At 31.9% G+C, this 24185-nt stretch overlaps 1 protein-coding gene across 3 annotated transcripts in view; it reads left to right on the top strand.

Annotated features, from left to right (window-relative positions):
- Positions 1 to 8346: 8346 nt before the first annotated feature.
- The window catches only part of LOC143229096 (clathrin interactor 1-like), a 71723-nt gene continuing 55884 nt past the window's right edge, over positions 8347 to 24185 (top strand). The window contains exons 1-7 of one of the 3 annotated variants that reach the window (XM_076460921.1): positions 8347 to 8539; positions 10181 to 10379; positions 15861 to 15999; positions 16478 to 16604; positions 20092 to 20223; positions 20504 to 20636; positions 22784 to 22940. In XM_076460921.1, the coding sequence (XP_076317036.1) occupies positions 8508 to 8539; positions 10181 to 10379; positions 15861 to 15999; positions 16478 to 16604; positions 20092 to 20223; positions 20504 to 20636; positions 22784 to 22940 (919 nt within the window). In that variant the 5' untranslated portion in view covers positions 8347 to 8507. Of the gene's footprint in view, positions 8540 to 10180; positions 10380 to 15860; positions 16000 to 16477; positions 16605 to 20091; positions 20224 to 20503; positions 20685 to 22783; positions 22941 to 24185 lie in introns of all 3 variants that reach the window. The other 2 variants (XM_076460920.1, XM_076460919.1) reach the window with 2 other exon arrangements.

The raw sequence follows: 24185 nt of genomic DNA, 5'->3' as shown, positions 1-24185 counted from the left end.
AAAGAAAACTACACAGAAACAAACGTAGGCACTAACATAAATGTACAACAGTAAATCTGTTACATATAAATCTGATACATACAGTTACGACAGAAAGTGTTCGTACCCCTGCGTCATGAGTAGTTTTTCCTTGTAACTTAAAAAGTATTACGATTAGGATAATGAAAGTATACTGTATTATAAATATTATATTAACACATATCTACATAAATTTCTATGTAAATTGAACAACAAATAAACTGTTTATAAACAAATAACCAAACAGAGGAGGGGCAGAAAGTGTTCGTGTGTCTACTTTAATGGTCAGTTGTGTAGCCTTTCGGGTGAATTACTTAGCGCAATCTCTCCTCGTAGCCTTCCATGATCGTTTGACAGTACTCGACTGGTATTTTTTTCCATTCTTCTTTACAGAAGGCCTCCAACCCTTGCAAGTTTTTCGGATGACGTTGATGAACCTGGTCTTTAACTCATGCCAAACGTTTTCAATTGGGTTGAGATCGGGTGACTGCGATGGCCACTCCAAAACGCTTATATGGTTCCTCTGCAACCAGGATTGCACATATTTCGATGTGTGCTTAGGGTATTGTCGTGCTGGAAGATCCAACGACGCCCAACCCGCAAGTTCCGAGCATCATTCTTGATACAAGTGCATAATATATCAACGTACTCTTCTTTTTTCATGATTCCGTTGACGCGGTGAAGGCTGCCTATACCAGAAAAGCTGATAGAACCCCACAGCATGATCGAGCCACCTCCGTGTTTAACTGTAGAGATGGTGTTCTTTGGAAGATTTCGTTCCCCCTTCTTACGGAAAATATAGCGAACAGCATTTTTGCCAAAAAGCTCGATTTTAGTCTGGTCTGACCAAAGAATACTCTTCCAATAGGTAAAGAGTTTATCTACATGCTTTCTTGCATACCTAAATCATGCTTTTAAAGGAACAGGTTTTAAATATGAAGTTCTACGAGTACGGCATGCTTTGAACCCAGAAGAGCGTAACATGTTCGTAACTGCAGAAGTGCTTACTTCAACCCCAGTTTCCCTTACCAGTTTCTGTATGTCATTACGTGTTAAACGAGGGTTCCTACTAACTTCTCTGAGAACCTTCGTCTTGGTTCTCTCTGGAATTTTGGTGGGGCTTCTGGAATGAGGGAGGTTAGCAGTTAATCCTGTAAGCTTAAACTTGGCAATTATGCTTTGAACAGTAGATTTTGGCACATTAAGTTGTGTAGAAATACCGAAAAGAGACACACGAGATTTGTATTTTACAATAATTCGGTTTTTTTTTAAATCACTGGACAGTTGTTTTCTGTTCGCCATGATGACCAAGCAGATAATGACGGAGACGGCGCTAAATTGCCGGAAGTACATTTTTTTATGGCTAAATTCCAATAATTATGAATCCAATGTCTAGTTCTGGAATGGGATAATGTAGTTTATTCACCAAACGAAACAAAAATTTTACGGGAATATCAGTTTTTTCACACGTTCTGAAATGTACGAACACTTTCTGCTCCTCCTATTTTTGGTTATTTGTCGTTTAATTTACATAAAAAATTACCTAGATGTGTGTTAATATAATAGTTATAATATAATATACTTCTATTAGCCTAATTGTGATACTTTTTAAGTTATGAGCAAAAAAAACACTCGGGACGCCGGGCTACGAACACTTTCTGTCGTAACCGTATATTGGTTTAAACTCTACATACATTAAAAACCGATAGATTGTACGTTTAATGTCCGCCATATTTTGTAAGTAAAAATCACAAACCCTAAAAAAATGTTGTCACACGTACTAAAACATTTATTCACAAAACTATGTAAAATCTCAGGCTTAACAAGCATACTGAAATAATTGTTAACAAAATTTAACGATAAACTAATGTATTATTTACGTAAACATCTTAGTTGATAAAAAAACTGGATTAGCTTTTATACAACTGTTATACGTTATGTCAATATTACTACATCTTCATTGGAGCTCAGTAAGTAAGTTTTGTAATGTAGGTTATTACAAAAAATTGGTGGTATAACTTTTGCATTTCGCTTAGTTCGTCATACTTTACGACAAAAACATTTTACAATCGCTACTAAACAAGATTCAACTGCGTTCTACATGCAGCAATCAGTGAAATGCTCAGTCAGGATCAGTCAGAAGATATAATTTATACTCATTTTATTTTGAAAATTAGGACTATTCAGATAAAATGCCAAATAATTATATGTTTAACTTATTTTTTTTAAAATACCTTATGATCTATGAGAATCAGTCAAATAATAACACTTACTTTTGAACATCTAATACAAGTCTCCATTTATATTTCTTGCATAAAACTTATGTTTCATGATAGCATAATACGTTATCATTAATATATATATAAGTAAAATCATAGATTTAAGTATCCCACACATACTAAAACATTTATTACAAAACTCAAAGCTAGAAAAAGACCTCTTTATTAAGAATTTATCACAAATAATGTGAATACATTCTAATTTGATGCTTTTGAGATTAAAGTGTGTAAAAAGTATTGACAGAATACTTCAATTTTATTGTTTCTTGTTTGTTTTTGGATTTCGCGCAAAGCAACACGACGGCAATTTGCGCTAACTGTCTATAATTAATAAAGTAAGACCATAGAAAAAGTAGCTAATCATCACCACCCACCGTCAACTCTTGGGCTACTCTTTTACCAACGAATAGTGGGATTGACCGTCACGTTATAACGCCCCCCACGGCTGAGAGGGCGAGCATGTTGGGTGTGAGGGGATGATTCGAACCCGCGACCCTCAGATTACGAGCGGAGTGCCTTAACCACCTGGCCATGACGGACATAATGTTTCTTATCGCAAAAGACATGACTTACAAGAAAGGGCAGTTCTTTCACATTTTATAAACAGATCACATATACTGTTTCTCACTGCAAAATATACTTTACTTAAAAATAATTTGTATGTCACTATATTTAACAGTCAGTAAAAAACGAATTTATTTGTTCTTCCACTTTACATAACGTTACTGAAAGCCAAATGTACTTTTATGACATTCTCAAGTTTTGAGAGTGAATTATGACGTTATATTCTGTTTTTGATCTAAAATCCATACGTTTATCACACACACACAGAAACTTGATTGCAACTGCAAAAATTATATTCTTCTTCCAACAGATATTGAGAATTTGTCAGAGAATGTGTTGAATATTGTGATGTTACACCATTCTGTCAGTGAAATAACAAGTGCTCTGAATACCAAAGTGAACTTTTCAATGATGATATAATTTCTGTGATCTAGCAACAAACGGTATGATTTTCAAGAAAAAACATATCTATCCTTTTTCATGAAATCACTTTACAGAGAGCATTCATACGAGTTCACATAAGATGTTCACCAACGTGATTAAATTTACACACAGAACTGTTTGTTTGTTTTTTGAATTTCACGTACAGCTACACGAGGGCTATCTGAGCTAGCTGTCCCTAATTTAGCAGTGTAAGACTAGAGGGAAGTAACTAGTTATGACCACCCACCGCCAACTCTTGAGCTACATTTTTACCAACGATTAGTGAGATTCACCGTCACATTATAACGCCCCCACAGCTGAAAGAGCGAGCATGTTTGGTGTGACGGGGATTCGAACCCGCGACCTTCAGATTACGAGTCGAGTGCCTTAACCACTTGCTTATGCCGGGATATAAGAATTAATAAAGTTCATTGTAGCGACAAAAATAGCATAAAATGATAACACATATCACATGGTTCTACTTTAAGTCACAGTCATAAAATCGTATATGTTCCTCAATTAAAGAGTCAACAATAGGGATGGGACGAATGTTACACACTCTTGAAGAAGTTTTGCAATCAACGATAAAACATTCTTTTGTAGATAAATGGGTGTATACATGGAGTTTCTTATTGCTGTAGCGTCTTTTTCTGTAAGCATAAAGGAAAAAGAAAAGTCAGCGATCCGCGCCTGATGGCAGCCATGAGGTCTCATACAGAGACCTTTCATAAAATGTAGAAAAGTACCAAGATAATCAAAGTTTCCCTCGTCTAAAGTCACAAAGAAGTTATTTTTAATCTAGGCTATACATATAACAACCTTTGTGAATTACAGGAATATCCAAACACATGAAAATAAGATTGATAATATAATCAAGTCTTTTTCTACTACAGGTTTGCAACACCTAAACTTAAATACCTTATCTATTCATCAATACATTAGCAGCAGACCATTATAGATATCTTTACCAGAACTAGATTACACAATCATGAGCACTCTTGGAAATCCACAAAGATTATAAAGCTAACTTAAACTGATTTGTGCAAAATGTAAGGTGTGATGAATAGTTATTTTTCGATATCACACTAGTCTGATAGTTTTACAGAATGAGTAATACAGAATGGTAATACAGATTACCAGGTGGATTATTGCAAAGTTTGTTCTTCCCAACAGAACTGACTGGAATAACAATTGCTATATGTTATAACGACACATAGAGCAATAGAACAGAAAATAATAGGTTGTTTGACGAATTCACTTATGCTCATATGGAAAACACTACTGCTTAAGAGTGTTGTATAATGGATAAGATCAATGATGGTCAATGTACTCAAATTCATCGAACAAAAGCTTTCGAAAACAACAGAAGCACAACAGAAATATACCATAACTGAATGGTGAAAAAATGAATGTTCCAATGTGGTAACTGGTTATTATCATTGTGGTATGTGCTAGTTAGTTCTCTAATGTATGAATACAGTGGGCATGAGGTAAGCAAAATCACATGAATTATGTTGATAAGATGCATACATACATTACAGATGTACAATGGAATCATTACATTACTGAATCCTAAAATAGTTTTCTAATACTAGATGCATCTCTAAGTCTTAGAAAGTTAAAGACAGAGTGAGTTCCAGCAAGATTTCAACGTTAGTGATGAAGACCAGAACAACAGTGATCCAAATGAGTCATATTGCTTGTTGAATGGTTCTTGCTACCAGTGATAATCTCCATCTCTAGGTTTAGACCTGCCAGAAGACACAAGAACATATGTCACTGCAGTATATGAGGAACAATTGGCGAAGCTACCATGGAAGACCTTCTTGAAGAGGTAGATAATAAAATTACTTTCCAACCTATCTAATTTGACCATGAACTGGTTCATGTTTAAGTGCCTCTACAACGAGGAAAAGTTCGGCTTAGAGTATATGAACACTTCTCCATTGAGATACAAGAAGATTCAATGCCTACATGACAGACTAACTGAAGCCAAGTGTAACCTAGCAAATATCCTAGTAGATTCAAGACATTCACAACTGCATATCAACAGATAATAACAACACTATAAATTCTGCTTGTTGGATGAAGACGATAAGAGAAAAAACTTGAACACCTTGGAGGAATGTGTTTTTATTATGTAGTTAAATTACAGTAATTTAATTTTGTTTGGTATATATGTTAAGTCAGATTACTCTCTGTTTCAACACATATAAGTATGCGTGGAAAACAGAAGCTTAGCAGTTTGTAATATTTTATAAGTGTAAATGTGCCCTTTTTGTTGTTTATGACGATGCTCTTGCTCTTTCAAGCATGTGTGAAAAAGCAGGAGTTAAGGTAGCTTTAGGTCCGTATTTATCTTTTTGTGTGTATTTGATTTTTTACATACACATTTGGTTAAAATATTGTTTTAGACTGCCCCTATCTCGAAAGAACAGCTTTAAATCAAAATTAAAGGGTTTTTACTCTGTTTTTGTTTATTTTTAGTTTCTTGGTTTGTTTTTGTATTATATTTTTAAAATAAGCAGTGTATCTCTGCAGTTTTGTTTATTTATTTCTTTTTCTTACCCAGTGTTACTTTTTATGATTGTAAGTATGTAGTTACGCTCTGTTTTTTGACGTTAAAGGGGTTTTATTTTGCTGTTATGAGGTATTGCATTTTCTTAAAATCATAGTTGTGTAAAATTAAAATTAAATTTTTAGGAAATGTTATTTTTAATTACTTCATTCTCTTATACTATCTGTTATTTAAGTGGAAGTCTTTGTTAAAAGGTTTTATTCTTGTGGTTTAGTTGAAGATCATTGTTAAATGGTTTGTGTTATCTATGTGGTGTACGAGTGTTCGGAGGAACAAAGGAAGGTTAACATGCTCCTTGACCATATCTGCTTGCTTTAAACATATAAGAATATTTTAATGATTTCGTTTATTTTCTTTCAATGCTGTAATTATGGCAGCACGTGATCCAAAAGCCATTGAGATTTTCTTCCTCTAATCTCCTTTTTCTCTATAGTAGGTTATATCTATTATGCCCAAGAAGATATTACAGTAACGTAAAATAACATTCAGGATTGAAAAAAATAGAATTGTAACATTATATGCTAACTGATATTATGTTGACCTAATAAACAAAGAGAGTTTATATGTTGAATTCAGATGTGCTTTCTAGAGCCGTTTCTACTAAAATATAGTTGAGTGAATACATATCTTAAAATTATCGGAATGAAAGCTGTGGTGCTAAAAACACTCCAGTAAATCGACAGTGATTCGGTCTGTAAGTAAGTACACCGAGCCTTATGTTTATCTATTACATAGTTTCATCTGTCCAATTTCATTATTTTAAAGAAACTTAGTCAAGTTATTAAACACAGAATACTTTATTTCTTGTTCTATCTACTGTTATATGTAGGATTGCCTATCTGATACTTCTCGGGAAATCGTGTTACTTCAAAATGTCACAGTAATGTACCTCAAAACAGCTGGCATGGGTATTAACACTTTTACTAATAAAGAAGAGAACAACGTTTCGACCTTTCTAGGTAATATTCAGGTTGTTATCTGCTTTATTAGTAAAAGTATTAACACTCATAACAGACGTTGTGAGACACATTTTTTACTTCAAGTGGGTTTCTCGTAATGAAGGAACACCACAATAGATAGAATGCCCAGGTTGTAAATTTGAAGGTTCTAGTTCGCAACCCACTATTACTTTGTGCATTATGGATGTGTTGAAGCTATGAGAGTGAGAGTAAACTCATACCATTCAATCAGATAAGAACTGCTAGTAAGTGCTATTTAATTATCTGACTTCCCTCTAGTTTATTTAAAAGTAGGACTTTTGTGTATCTTCATTTAGAAATTCTGAAAAACAACAACAAACAATTACGTCTACTTAATAGGAATTTTTTTCCATTACAAATAAATAAATAAATTTATTTCGTATGAAAAAAATCTATTTAGATTTATAATTTATTTTAAGCCATTGCGTTTGTGAGCTTATTTGTTTTACTTTTAATGGTGAGAGATTCAGATTGTGAAGGTAAAACTATATAGTTTTACACTTGATTTGTTTGTTTGTTGCCAATCGCAAAGCTGTATCATTGGGTTTTGTTCTTTTGTTTTTTTAAATTTCGCACAAAGCTACACAAGGGCTATCTGCGCTAGCCGTCTCTAATTTAGGAGTGTAAGACTAGAGGGAAGGCAGCTAGTCATCACCACCCACCACCAACTCTTGGGCTACTCTTTCACCAACGAATAGTGGGATTGAGTGTACATTATAACGCCCATACTGCTTAAAGGGTGAGCATGTTTTGTGTGACTTATTGTGCTCTATACCTATCGCAAATAAGAAATACGATTTTTTGCGTTTCAATTCCTCAAAATTGGTGATGAACCACCGCATGGCATAATTAGTTCCAAGAAATTTACTAAGTCATAATTTTATTTGTTTGTTAATACAAAGCCACATGATAGGCTATCTGTGCTGTGCCCCTCACGAATATTGAAAACCGAGTCTTAGCATTATAAACCTTCAGGTGGCCCGATATGGCTAGGTGGTTAAGACACTCGACTCATAATCTGAGGGTCGCGGGTTCGAATCTTCGAATCCCTGTCATAATAAACATGCTCGCCCTTTGAGCTGTAGGGGCCTTATATTGTAGGGGCCTTACTCAATCCCACTATTTGTTGGTAAAAGAGTAGCCCAAGAGTTGGCGATGAGTGGTTATGATTAGCTGCCTTCATTGTAGTCTTCCATTGCTAAATTAAGAACGGCTCGCTAAGATAACTCTCGTGTGGCTTTGCACGAAATTGAAAACAAACCAAATCACTTAATCACTGGGTAACCTATACGCTTGGAAGCGATCTAGTTTAATAATACAATGGATGATGAAGCTACATGTGAAACAGTTGAAATAAATATGCTTTTTAAAATGTTACATTTCCCTAAATGAAATATATATGTTATGTGATGATGAAAACCTTTTACCAGATCTCATACTGACGAATATGTTTCATAAAATTATTATTCATAAACGGTCTAAAGCTTAGTTCAACATTTTACCAGTAGGTTAAGTCACTGGTTGTAATGTGTGTTTAGCCTAGTTTATTTGAGAATCACTCTGATTTGTCTAATTTTTTACACTTCATGTTTTTAGTTTTTAACAATAACTAATTTATAATAAACTATTAACTCTGTTAATAATTGGTAAAGGTATTTGAAAGAAATGTGGAAACTTCGTGAAATTACAGACAAAGTGTAAGTAGTAAATCGTTTCCTAACAATAACGCGCAACACTGAGAGTTGTAATTGTTCATGTTCGTATTACTAAGTCAGCAAATTTTATTCACACGGAACGTTAATAACGTTATTGTTAATAGAATCAGTACTGTTAATTACTGTTGCAGCAACTTTAAAGTTAATGTTAATAATTGATCGCTTGAGTGAAGAAATACGGACCCTACAAACAATTTAAAATACATAAATAGTTAAACACTCGAGCTCCTTATTTTAAAGTTTAAGTTCAGCAATTCAGCTTTTGTATTCAACAACTGAGTTTCTGAAAGGGATCAAACTCGAAGGTGGTCTACTTGCACTGTGATTACGATGATTATTGGAATGGAGAGGCTGTCGTAAGAGGATAAGTTAAGGTCCTTTAAAGTTTTTGTCTTGAGAAAAAAAGGGTCAAAGTATAAAGGGAATAGGTAGGATTGATGTGTCAAATGTTTTTGTGTTTAATTATGAGAGTGGTTGGACCACAGGATGTAGATTTAAGATATCACTCTAGCAGTTATCTACAAATTATAAAATTGTATTTTTAAACAGTTTAGTCTCATATTATGACCAGTGACATGGTATGCACACTACAGGATAGGAAAGAACTCAAGAAAGGGCTTGATAAAATCTTGGATAATAATGGTTGGATATAAACGGATTGGTGTTTAATGAAATAAAAGAACTTGAGAGCTTTTTTTTTTGTTCCTCAGCTACTATAATTGTTTGACTTATGACAGGTAAAGGGGATTTTGCAGTCACTGAAAGTGTTTGAGGGCCATAAATTTGACCTACATGTTAATTAGGTTGCCCACCATAGCTTCACAATCTTTATTGTACAATAAGTGCTGTGGTTTAAGTCAAACAAAATTTAAATATATAATTGTATCCAAGGGCAAGTAAATCATTTATTAATGAGCAAAATATGATATGCTTAGCCTGAGGAAATATCCTGCAGGTATGAGAGTGTAAGAAATTAGTGTTTGTAATAAGCCCATTGTTTGCATACTGATTGAATTAAAACCATTATTATAAAAAATCATGACTTTCTTGATTATTCTTACAACTGTTTCTAAAATTAGCAATCCTAAATTTGTTACTTTTAAAGTATCTTTAGAGTACAATGGAGATTAAGTTTGGGCACACATTTTTCAGCATCCAAATCAGAAAAAAACATTTCAAGAAAATGTTGGGCCAGAAATAAAAAATAAGGAAAATAGCAATTACAAAAACAATTTAAAATTTTGCTTAGTTTTTTTTTCTCTATATCACAGCTTTAAAAGGTTTTTTTAGTGTCTTCTGCAACACCAGCTCAAATTCTCAGCGAGTTTTTATGTATTAGAAACTTGCCTTATTTGTGCTGAATGCTGTTGCCCAAATTAATTTTCTGTACAATCTTCTGATCTTTTTTTAAATGCTGAAATGCTACTTAAAAACTTTAGATGTGACTAATTCATATTGTATGGGTACAGATGGTGAAAGGTAGATTTTCTGTGGGCTTGAATACCTGAATCTGCTCTTAATGTTAGGGATCCTTAATTTCATATTTTATTTAAATTCTAATATCTGTAAAAAATTTTAATGGAGAGTTCTTTTTCTTATAACATTTCTTTATTCATAATGTAGCACTAATGTTGTGATGAACTATACTGAAATTGAAGCCAAAGTTCGAGAAGCTACCAATGATGACCCTTGGGGTCCCACTGGACATCAGATGCAAGAAATTGCACAAGGTACCTTTTCATATGAGCAGTTTCCAGAGGTTATGGGAATGCTATGGAGGCGAATGCTGCAAGATAAAAAAAATTGGAGGAGAACATACAAGGTAAAAACATGTACATAGTGTTGTCAAAATTAAAATATTGTAAGTACTGCCTTGTAGGTGATCCATAAAAAATTTGTTATATATAATGTATTAAATGGTAGTTTTTAGGATGTTTTTTTGATAATATCTATAAATAGTATATATATAATATTCACTTATAAAATACTTCTCTATGATGTATATTTATATTCAAACTATCTCATTTTTACAGGTAATTATTATGCAAGGAAAGGCTCCTTTTGTGATTTACATCAGTGACATAGATAAAGGAATGGTCAATAAATTGCTTAAATTTGCTGGTAATATTAACCGTTTCACTGCAGGCTCAGCTCCAGGAACTGTCCTCATAACTATTTTGTGCTTATTATATTCTTCATACTACAACTTAATACAGTGTATGTTCATGAAACTTGGCAGACTATCAGACAAGGCTTTTGAACACAAAATATCAGATATTTTAATTAAATTTAAAGATTTTTTAAATTAAAGATTAGATTTGCATATGCATTTTTTCTTGCAAAAGTTAATTATTCCACACACAGAATATTTTGTTTTGAAGATTGAAAATATTTCTATGCATCAGAAAATTGTTAAATTTCATTTGCAAAATCCCTATAGTCTCCTAATAAAATCCAGATAAATATCAAATGTTTTTTTTAGAAAACTATATTTTCTATATATATGGATCTAGTTGAATTGACCAAACTCGTGCCATTATAAAAAAATTAGAAAATAAGATTTAAGTTGTGCTTTTTTTTCATTCTAGAATGGTTACAATTTCTAACAATTAAACAACATAACATTATACATTTCTTTGTATATATTTATCTTATTCTTATTGACCTGCAAGCTGTGTCCAACTATCATTCCAGAAGTTGTAATCATGATGCATGTAAATATCATGTTAATGTATCCAGTGGCATAAAACTGAAAATTGAAAAAGTAATCTACCTTAACTTTGTTTTAGAGGACCAGTATTTTGTAAAATAGTTACATTTTCAGTTATAATACATTACATATATATATATTAGTATTTACAAATAAGTTAGCTCTTAAATTTCAGTTATTTTCTTGATACACAGCTTAGTAAATAAATAAATAAAAACAACTACTGATTTCTACTACTTATCCCCTGACAATAGGAAAATCTATAGCAGTAGGGTTAATGTCTGTGGTGGTGGTGTCTGTGATGAAGGTGGTGCTGTTTGAGAAAAGAACTTAGATTATCTAGTTTTGGGCTCCTTATCTGTAGAAAGACTTTGCATTGTTGTCAGAGGAGAGCTATGAGGATGAAAACATCACTGAAATTATTTTTCTTGAAAAAAAAAAGATTGTTAAGGGTATTAATAGTATTGATGTATCATCATTTTTTTTATTGAATGATGAGAATTTGATATGCCTAGGGAACACTATAAAATTTGGTAGGTTTGATAAATATTTAAGTGATAATGGCTGGCTTTTTTAAGGTTCAGTGGCTGAGACATCCTTAGTAAACCAGCAGGACCTTTGTTGTTTTTAAATTTCATTACTTTAAAATTGTGTTTCAAGTATAGAAAGTTTATAAATAACAATTGTTATTTGCCACACTAACAGACAGATGAGTCAGTGTATAATGTATTGATGATCAGGGCCGTTTTGTCCTTCAGAATGATTCATGAACACTCACTTTTGAGAAAAGTAAAGATTCCTATACATATTTACCATTTGCTGACATTAGAGTTTTTGTTTGATACTGGCTGTGCCTATATAAGCATTGATTTCACATGCTCCAGTCTTTTATACCCCACGTAAATGCCCTTAGCAATATCTAATTCACAAATCTCTCCACTTTCATCAATGCTTTTTCTGTCCTGGTACTGTATATAAGCAGCTTACTTAGATAATGTAATCACTTTTTGATGACAAAGCATTGGTTACAGTTTTTCCCTGACGAAGTGTTGTGTGTCATTCTGTTCCACATCCTTTCCATAATTGTAAAGACAATTTGAATGCTCCTTGTCTGTTTGGTTTGGAAGTGAGGATGAATGTTCATAATTCTATACCACATGAGTTCTGTTCCTTTGGTTGAGTGAGGCATATTCGATTCTGTTATTTCAAGCCTGGAGGGGTACATTTCAGACTTCTTTAGGTGAAGGAGAGTTTGTTCACTTTGGTGGCACTTGCTTTCTCAATGTGATTCCAGTAGTTTGGAATGCATCACTGTATGGCTACAAATCGTGATCCATTCAAAAGTATGTATTTGCATCGACATGTATGACATCGCAATGCACTAGCCCTAGCCATCAACGTAGGATATAGGGATCAAGACCCATTAATTCCAACCTCTAGTCGTGGTACCTTGGCTGTTTAATTCGAAATGGTCTATAATGATTATTCATGTTATATTCCACTTTTGATACAGTAACCAGGTTCTGGGTGAAGAGCATACCGATTCAGGATGTAGTGCAATTCTCCCATTTGTGTACCACTCTTATCTTGGTACACCATTGTTTTATGCAAATGATTTCTATATGGATCATGCCTACAACAATCCATTCACTTTCTCAGTGTAGAATTCTAGCTATATTGTTAGCAGAGTTAACTATGTTTTGGAAGTTAATATTTTCCTAAACTAAAAGTTTATTTCCCATAGCACCTGTGCTGATAATGTCCCATCCTTCCTTCTTACTAAGAGCCAGTGGGATATTGTAAGTCTCAAAAAAGTGATTGTTATCTAAGTGAGGTGCTTATATACAATATCAGGGTAGAGGGCTCATTGATGAGGGTAGAGAGATTGGCAAATTAGATATTGCTAAGGGCATTTAAGTGGAGTATAAAAGACTGGAACTGTACTGTTTGTAGTGGTATTATTGGAAACACATTTTCAGTTTAGAAAAATGTTAACTTTGAATCTACTTTTACTTTTTCAGGTAATCATAGATTCTCATTTCCAAACTCTTGTAAGGTGCTGGGTTTTACTACTGTCAATAACAACTTATTTTCTATGTCGGTTTTTGAAACAAGTTTGTCCTAATTCAAGATAAGCATGGCATTAAAAGTAGGAAGTGAATAATGGAGAAAATCAAACCTAATTAAGTTACTGATGTTATGAGAGAGAAGGTTAATAACTGTTGTAAAAAGTTTCATTTGCCAGATAGGATGGAAGAAATTAAGAAATCAAAAAAGGCTTGTGAGAAATAGTTGGCCAATAATCTTGAAACTAATAGCAATAATTTATTTAGTTACATTAAAAGTAATAAAAATATTAAAATGAAAATTGGTCCTTAAAAGATGCTGATGACAAAGTTTTTGTTGTAGATTATGTGATGACTGAGCTTTCAGATTTTTTATCCTTGAACAAATATTAGCAATACACTTGATCTTGAAAATTCTATAGGAAAAGTGTAATGGCATAAATCATGTAGATATTAAGCTTTTGGCAGTAGTATAAATTTAAGACTTGATAAAGAACAGATCCAAATAATATTTTAAAGGGTCAAGGACCAGATATGCAAGACTTTTAATTTTTGATGTGTAAATAAACAGGTGGCTATTGCCTAAGAATAGGAAAATCATTGTGTTAATCCTGCTTTTGTAGTGTAGCGTACAAGTTGCCATTAAAATAATATGCCAGTAAGTCTTACTTCTGTAGTGTGAAAAAAAGAAGTTTAATAATCATGCGTGCCATTTTTCTGCTGAAACGCAGATTTCCTCGGTTTTCAAATGGCCAACAATCACCCACAAGATTCGTGTAAATTCGAGGAGAAAATATGAGCGATTTGGGGGCCGGGTAGGTGGTTTTTTAAGGAAAAATCGTATTTTTTCAATGTTTATTGCAGAAAAAAAATCTGACCACCATCTTGGAGGCAGTCTCCGGGCATGCCCCTGGACCCCCCTAGTCAGGCGCGGCTGCGCCTCGCTGTGGCGCTTCTGGCGCCAGGCTATATACCTTTTCCTCTTTTTTTCATAAATGTCATTGGCATGCCTGAATAATCAAGATGAAGCTGAATGATAAAACATGTAAGGTCACATAAGGAACATTTTATTTACAAGGTTTGAATGTTTCACCTTAAGTGAAATCTGAAAATCTTGTTATAAGGATGATTAAAACCAAAAGAATAACATAATGATCAGTTTACTTAATAATCCGTGATTATGAGAAAACCCACTTGTAGAGAAAAATATATGTATGTAAAAACCAGCAGTTTTTACATATATATAGATTAGTTTACTTAGTTGTTAAGAAAAGTGGAAAGTAAATGGATAAAACAATGTTTATACATGTGTATATTACATGCTGCTGAATGTAGAGGTTAGGTCTAAATACTTATTTTTGTCCAAAGATCAAGCACTTAAACTTTGACATTCATGGCTCACATATAAATATGTGTAGTGACTTTAAGGTCACATAAATTGACAAAACAAGATGTCACTTATAAACTAGTGTTTGTGAACATTTAGGAATATCTAACAGAACCAGTCATCCACTACATAATCCCAGACACTCATTCGTTTCCATTCTGAAACCACAGGTCACAGTGTTTCAGTTAACAATTTTTTGCTATCATTACCACAGGATCTTCATACCTTGAAAACAACATTGAAGAAAGTGTACTCATAACTGAAGACCACCTGACCCTTAATGACTTTCAAAGCACTCTAGATCTTAAGTTTTCCTAAATTTTCACACATAACTCAGTTCTTGTGTTTTATCTATTTACTGCTTTTTTAATAACTAAGTAATATAATGATTATATTATTATGTTATAATTTTAGTAATAATCATCTTTGTAACATGATTTTCTGATTTCATTCAAGATGGAATAAGATATTCTGAAACACTTGAACCTTGTAAACAAAATGTTTTATGTTTATAAGTTGTCTTCCACTTCAATATTAAGCTTTGGTTTCCTCATCGAGAATCCACTGCTACTGATAAAAGAAGCTTTAAATCAGGGGTTCCCAACCTTTTGGCACTCGCAACATGAAAATGTAATTGATGAAATAAAATTAATGTTATCCCAAGCTACTTCTAACAAGGCTACGCGACTCCCCTGCCAAGGCTTTGCAACTCCCCTGCCAAGGTCGCGACCCACCGGTTGGGAACCCCTGCTTTAAATAATCATTTAGTGCAATATGATGATGTAAAAGAAAAACACTATGAATTCACCAAAGCCTTGCCAATATGGTAAATGTTTTGAGCATGTTAGTTGTTAACTGGACTATAAAAAGTTAATACAGTTTCATGTTTTAACAATGACGATAAGCTTATTAAAAGAGTTATAATCTGTATTGATGGAGGCTAGTATCTTAAAACAGTTCAAATCAGGATTAGATAATTTCTTGACAAATAAGTTCATTTAAATATGTACTTTTGTCAGTGGTGGGTGTACAAAAAGAGCAAAGTACCAAGTGACTTCCTTTTTTGTTCTTAATGTTATATATTTAAACTGCTTAGTCTTTGGGTTAATCATGTAATATAATTAAAGATTTTTTTTTAAGTCTTTATTAGTTTTAGCATATCTTGTAAAAAATGGATCTGAACGTGTTGTCACAAGTACCAGGGAACATATTTATGATTTAAGAAGTCTTGAAAGTTATCACTTCATAGATGAATGTGGCAAAGATCAAGGAATAAATGGTAAGTTTTGAGATCTTGTTTTCTTTGTTTCTTTCAAAGATTCTTAATTAGACAAAACTGTCTTGAATTGGTAAAATTTCATACTTACACATAGAAGGAACTGTGAGGTCGTACTTTTCTTAGGTTTCTTTGTAACCCTTTAGGCATGCCCATAAGCAAAAGGCAACCATGTAACGTGATTTGAATGTCCTGCTAGAAATGATAATTGAGCACATAGAATCTGTAAACAAAGTCTAGTTTCCTTAAGATAATTCATCAGCAGTTTAGTATCCAAAAAACTAGAAAGTTTTGAATTATTACATAAAACACTTGTAAAGTTTGTTATTGTTTGGATTTAAAGTGGTTTTTGTTACATTTCTAGTAACTACTACATTGAAAAGTCTTGGAGAACTTGCATTTGTTTATTATATGTATAGTTTGTTTAAATGTTTTTTATTCATTGCACATTTAGTATTTGAATTTACTTAATTTTTTTTAGTTCGACAAAGGGTGAAGGAACTCATTGAGTTTATCCAGGATGATGAAAAACTTAGGCAAGAAAGGAAAAAAGCAAAGAAATCGAAAGACAAATATGTTGGAATGTCTAGTAATTCACAAAGTTCCAGGTAAATTTGTGTTTGCTTGCTCATTTGTACATTTTTAAATTAATTGATTTTCTGTTTGTTTTTTGATTTATAAAGGAAAGCAAAGATATAATTGGGCAATGTAATTAATAGGATTTTCCCTAATGTTTGAGAATTCTGAGATAAGATACATAATGAATTGTGAGCTCCTACAGGCAGATCCAAGAAAGTGCTCTAGGATGGAGTGTAAGTGAGCAATTCCCGTCATTTCAAAGTGATTTTGAGGGATCAAGAAAGCTTCTTCTGGCATTGTCTGTTTTGAAATATCTGGTATTAAAAGAATACAAATATAAACTAAAAAAAAAACATAATGAGTATGAGCATAATCTAATCTAAATTTTTAGAAAGTTATTAAATTGAAAAAGTTACAACTTTTCCAAATTAGGGAGCTTGACTCAAAATGTCAGAGTCATGGGTTTGAATTCCTGTCTAACTAAACATGCTAACCCTTTGTAGGAGAGATGTGTTATCTGACACAGAAAAGAGGTGATTGAGAATTTATTCAAATATTTTCTTTTGAAACTAAAATACAATTCAGATGATATAAAACTTTGAATTATAAAGGACATTTTAATGCCAAGTCTATTAATTAATATATTGATCATAAAGGTTATTCAGTTGAATTTGTAATGTTACCATATAAAATATAATAATGTGCACTTTATCCAAGTCAAGAACATAGGAATAAAGTTTTTCTATTAAAAAACTGATGGTTATAGAGAGTAGAAGACTATCATTGAAATATATTTTACATACTGTGATAGGTGTTTTGTCAAATACAACTAAATCTGTCAATTTCACTTTGTAGTACCTTAATTCATGAAACTGTGATATATGAGCTGATAATTGGATTTTGGTAATTATTGAAACTACTGTAAAATCATTAAGAGCTAGTATCAAATGAACGTATTTTTATTATTTGCATGATTATCCACATAAATTTTGAATATTAGTAAATCCGATCATACATATATTTCAGCTTCAAACAGCCTGTGTACATCCACAAACTTCTATATTGGTTAGAGCTGATTAGTTGAATCAGTTAATCCTCTCATAACAGGTAGATCAAAGTGTGCATGCCAAGACCTTGTAGTTACATTCAAAATATAGTTAACTAATACATTATCAATGTTACTATGATGGAAGAATGGTGTGGCTTGTACACTGCTGGCCAAAATCTTAAGGCCAATGAACATAAAGAAAAAATATGCATTTTGCATTGTTAGACTCAACTACTTATTTGAGTAGAGCTTTGAAAGATGAAAGTAAGAAAATGGAAAATAAAAATAAACTTTTTTAGCATTTAATAGGTAAAATGTGAACACTATGAAATTACCCTAAATACTAGCTGGTCAAAAGTTTAAGACCATATTGAAACGAAGCGTTAATCAGTAAACAAGTAACGAAATTTAGTCATTTGTGTTCAAGCATTAACATTGTCAACATCTCCCACTGACATCTCCTGTGTTACATTGGGGAAAAACATGGCAAAGGCTAAAAAGTTGACAGAGTTTGAATGTGGAAGAATTGTCAAGCTGCAAAAGCAAAGTTTTTCTCAATGTGCCATCACTGGTGAGATTGGACATAGTAAACCTGCTGTTGCAAATTTCTAGAAAGACCATGAGGGATACGGAACGAGAATTTCAAGTGGTTGGCCCAAGAAAATTTGGCTGGCATTGAACAGGAGGATTTGACAAGTTGTCAGGCAAGACACCAGCTGATTGTCAAACCAGATTAAGCCCCTTATGGATGCAGAATGCAGCTCAAGAACAATAAGACAGCATCTACAAGAGAAATGCTTTAAAAATCGTAAAGTTGAAGTTATACGCAATGAAGGTTGTGCAACTCACTACTGAGACCTCTTGTTGGGCATTTCCTACCCTGTTGTGGTTTTTTTTTGGTATGATCTTAAACTTTTGACCAGCTAGTATTTAGGCTAATTTCATAATGTTCACATTTTCCCTATTGAATGCTAAAAATGTTTTTTATTTTTATTTTCCCTTTTCTTATTTTTATCTTTCGAAGCTGTTGAGTCTAACAACTCAAAATGCATGTATTTTTTTTATGTTCATTGGCCTTAAGATTTTGACCAGCAGTGTATATAGTATGTGAAATGAAAAAGTCAAGTGAATGGAGCTTGCTTAAAGCTTAGTAAAGGTATTTTGAATTTTTTTTTTTTTTTTTAAATCACATTATTCTTAATAGATATTTTATGAATTAACATCATTGCACTTATAGATAATAGTAAAATATTTTTTATTTAATTTTCAGTTTATTTGATTTCCATAAAATCAGTAAAGGATGATTGGTTATTTTAAAACCAAACAAACTGGCAACTATCTTGGACATCTTGAGTCAGTATTGGTAGTTTGCCAAATTTTGTTTTGCCAAAAATAATTTTTTTCAAAAATGCCTGTTGTATGAATGAAAGGATATGTTGAAAATTGCATCAAAAAATGGTTAGAACATAAAAGGAATAGTATCATTTTAAAACTTTTCAAGCTTCCTGTTTTGTTTTTTCTTTTAATGATGATTATCATGTACGGAGGAATGTGTTTGATGTTAGGAAGACTGTACTAATTAATAAATGATTATTATAATTATTATTTAATGTTATGTAAGCAAATGTGGATCCTGAGGAAGACTTCAGGTGGTTATTTGACAGTTAACAAACAAAATGTGATATAAAAGCATATTCATTCTTTTGTTGTTTCATTTTACAAATATCATGATTAAATTTATTTTTTTTTAATGACGATATAATTTATTAGATTTGTGGGTTTTAGGATTACCTGTTTCAGCAGTTGACTAAATTCTGTCAAAACTGACATCTCATATTAGCAAGGGGATGTGTTGTATCATTAAACATTTTAGCCATTTATCAATGATATTTTTCTATAAATCTTAATGTTTGAAGTTATTTAGAAAAAAATTAACAAAAGAAGAGAAAATCTTCAATAGGTATGGCATTTGAACTTCTTATAGACAGGATTAAAGTTAATTAACATGTGAAACATTTCCCCCCCCCTTTTATTAGTTATATTTTTATGCACCAGCAATACCAAGTGTGGAGTGCTTGTATACATGATTTGATTTTATTACTCATCCAGATCTCTCCCAGTTTACTTTAAAATTGAAATTCTGTTAGGTTGGATCAGAGTAAATTAAACTGTCAGACCTTGGGCATGGTCAAATACATCTGTTGAAAGGGTTTGATCTCCTGAGTCCAAAACTTGTAATTAGATCTCTACTTGGTTGAGAAATGACAGAAGTACGAGCTAAAAGTCTGTGCAGCTAAAACAAATTGAGTTCTTTTTTCCAAGTTGCATTTTTTTTTCACCATGCTTGATGTTTACCAGCATTTACAATAGCTTGTCATATGCCATCATTGATTTTGAGGATTACTTATTTTATTTAAAGGTAGTGATTTGTAAAGGGTGCTGAAGAATATCTATTTTATTAAATATAGGTATAATGACAGGTATGACAAAGACCTTTGGAAGGAAAAGGATGATTTTGAGAATTTCCAAAGTCACCAGAATACTGTAACTTCAAGATTTTCATTGGATAAAGGCAAAAGTTATGAAGACATTCCTGACAGGTGAGTAGCAGTGATTTACATACAAGATTATATTTATTACGTGTTTCTGTATGTCATTTCAACAGTTGCTAAAACTTATATTTATAAAATATTCTATGTAAAGGAAAAATAATAAAAAATGTATACATATTTCTGTGTTACACTTAGTGAAATTTTCTTCATATGTAATGAAATATTATACATTAATTAATAAATTTTGTCATATTTTTGAGCTGCTTTTAATAAACTGAAAACTTCAAGACACATCTTATTAAATGCGATTAGAATATTTTTTCTACAGCAATGATGAGGACAAAATATCAAATGAAAGTGATTTAGGAATAAGGGAGATAGATCTCAACTCTCCAAGAAAACAGAATATTAAAAACATCAATAAGCAAGATTCACCAATGAAAAAGAAAGGATTAAAAAAGGTAGATTTAGGAGCTGCTGCTGTGTATGGAAAAAAAAGAAATGTATTTGTAAGTTTCTTTTATTTACTTATAATTTTGTATTATATTTGCAAAGTAATATACAAGTTATTATTGACAGAATGTTTTTTTTTTTGTTGTTTTTTTTTTGTTAGAAAAATTTAATAACTCTCAAATGAAACACCTATACTTCAGATATCAAGAATTATAAACTTTGAAAATTTTTAAACCTAAGTTAGGTTTATTTTATGGTAAAGTTACAATTTGTGACTGAAATAAAAACCACTGCATGACATTCTAGAGCATGGTGAAGTTTCAGCTGTTGATCTTAAAACCAGTTTCACATGTGTTTTAGGAATAATACAATAACATGCTGTAGCCAACTTTTTAAATATATTTTCAGTAAAATTTATATATATATATGAAACTAATATAAATAGATAGGATTTCATGTAAAATACTTTCATTATGAAAGTTGCATCTATTTCCTACAAATTATATACACCTATTTCAATAAGCTTAAACTAATCTTCAAGCTCATGCTACAGGTAACTCCACTTTAAGAAACCTTAATAACTACTTCAGAAAATAAGTATGTGGGGAACCAATAGGAACTTTAGTGTGAAGAAATGCAGTCATTTCATTTTACAGTTTTTCTCACTACCTTTGACTCATAATTTGTGGAAATTGGGTCATGAATTTCACTTGTACAACAATATACACTGTGTCTTTGAGAAGTATTAGTCTCTGGCAGATGTACACAACCTTTCAACAAACTTTTTATGCACTATCTAATATTGTAAATCTTTAGAACTAATGCAACAAAAGTTTTAATATCCATACCCAGCCATCTTGAGATGCACGTTTACTTCAAGTGGGTTTCTCGTCATCATGTATTGCAAAGTATGATGTAATTTTAAAAATGTTTAAACTTTTTATTATACATTTTGAAACATAATTAATGAAAATATAAAAGTAAGACCTAAATCCCATTTAAACTGTAACTCTAACCATAACACATTTAGGTAAGAAACAACTGTAAGTGCTGTAGTCTGTCAGCCAATGATACTGTAGTTAGTTTCATGTATTCTGTAATGAGAACTGTGTGATAATTTTAAGATAACTATTGCTAGATTGTAGTATAAAATGAGCTCTTTCTATTGACTATACATGTAATATATGTAAAATTCTACATTTAAGTTATAAAACTAAAACAAAACTGTTGAAGATGGATGTGGTAGCTATCAGGGATTGAAGAAATTTATTACTTGTTTCAACTTGTTTCTATTCCTTTAGAGAACTTTAAAATGTACAAGTCAGAAACTTATTTAAGCATTGTGTAGTTTAGATGTGCATCCACAGAACTGTTTTTATATTAATGAAGATATAGAATGTCAAACAGAGAATTTTATTGGCTCATTGGTAATATGACAACACATTTGAAGCTTTAAGTAGTTTTTAAAGGTTTTTTTTAAATAAAGGACACAAAACTTTGAACCATAACACATTATAATGATCATTTTATCCACTAATTTAATAGTAAAGAAATTTAATTACATTTTTAATGTAACACAGTGAGTCATGCAGAAACATGTTTAAAGGGATACCTGTTGCAAAACAGTTAAAGTAGATAACTGTAAGCAAAATACCATATATTTATAGCTTTGTTTTAAATTTTATCAAATATTATATATGCATGCAAGAAGCTTAAATATTTTTTCTCCTCTAATAAAAATTAAAAATCTGAATATTTCAATTAAAATTTTATTATGTAGATGTGAGGAGAGAGATCAGACAACATTTTTATAAATTTAATAATGTAATTTTCTCCTGCAATAAAGTAATATAAGATAGGTTGGAAAGGGCTATTATGTATTAAAATACGTATTTGTAACTTTACTGACAAAAAAATTATGAACATATAATTTGCAAAATAATAATTTAAGAATGACATTGAATACTTGATAGAAATAGAAACCCTACATGGTTATGGAGTTTCATTTGTATCAAGACTTCTTGAACCTATGTGTCTTTCTAATATCAAGAATAGTTAACTTCATCATTGTTACTTTGTATCTTCACCAATATAGCAGAATTAATACTATATTATTTTTGTTATGGCATAGTAATTTCTATTTTGCATTTTGTAGGACCAAGAATGTGAAGACAAAAAAACGTCTTTAATAGATCACTCCTTCCAAGAATCTTTATCTGTTGATGGAATTGCAAAGGAACAGAAAAGTAAATCCACAGACCAAGATCTTCTAGGTGACTTGGTGGATTTAACACCAGAGAACCAGTCAGGAGGTTTGTTTATTTGATATAACATGGCTGTCTAGTAAAATTGGCAAAGAGATTGATCAAATATCTGATCAATGTAACTAGGCAATTTATTTTACACTGGGCAGTAAATGTTAAGTATTAGGAAATCAGTTACAAAAATTGTGTTACTGTAGCAAAGTGACTAGAGTACACTCAAAAAGTACTGCTCCACTGGGCATGCAATAGAAAATGTGAGCTAATAACTAAAGTGGTTGTGTTCATTAATAGAGTACTAAGGAAACCAGAAAAACTTACACCGATATATATTCCTAATAATAGGTAGCTTTTGTTACATTCAGTTGGTGGGAGGAGATTAGCTGTATGGTGACTGGAAGTTAAAGGTTGTGTGAAAACTAAGCTTTTCGAACTGTTTGTATTAGTTGAGGGTCACATTAATATTCTTATTTATTTATTATAAATATTCATATTTCAGGTCATAAGATTTTGTAAACTGGGCTTAGTCAGTGTTTGTACTGTTACCATTGTTTTAATGGTCCACAAAGCTTAATATCTTTTAGTTCCTTCTGTAAAATCCACATTGTTTTTTCTAAAATTAGATAGTTTCCTTTATGATCCCACATGAACATATTTTAACCTCAAACAGATAATCAAGGCTTATATTCTGTTAATTATTCCATGGGCTTGAAATTTACCTGAAGCCTGGAATGGGCTATTTGCAATTAAAAGAGGGTTTGATATGGATAAGTAATTTATTTACTTGTCATTAAAGTATGGAGTTGGTAAATGACAATGCTTTCACCAAGATTAATTCATATTTTATACTGTGTTTTGCAGTTTTATTAGTATTGTATATGCTGGTACAAATTTATCTCTATTGTTTTATAATTTAATAATTAAATAACTAAAAATATGACCTTACAGTTTTCAACATCTAATAGTTCAATTCAAACAGTTTTTTCTAACATATTAGTGTACTTCTACATGTGCACCATTAGTCGCTCTAGGCTTGTCTACCTGATATATAATTTCAGTCCATGCTTGGTATAAAATGCACACAGTTACAGTGACATTTGTGTCTGTTATCACGGTCTTAGCTCTTTGGTACTTGTAGTTGTGTGTTATACTATGTTCTTAACATATCTCCTTAGGTAAAGGTCTAGTGGAGTGATATCTGGCAAATTCAGAAACCATGCAATTGGCCCACCCCAACAATTCACTCTCATTGAGCCTTTTCTTGCATGGTTATTACTTTGAGGTAACAATACTCAC

Source organism: Tachypleus tridentatus, chromosome 10 (genome assembly GCF_004210375.1).
Source record: "Tachypleus tridentatus isolate NWPU-2018 chromosome 10, ASM421037v1, whole genome shotgun sequence".
Taxonomy (NCBI): domain Eukaryota; kingdom Metazoa; phylum Arthropoda; class Merostomata; order Xiphosura; family Limulidae; genus Tachypleus; species Tachypleus tridentatus.
The sequence above is the reverse complement of the archived record's forward strand: the minus strand, read 5'-3'. Positions and strand labels throughout refer to the sequence as shown.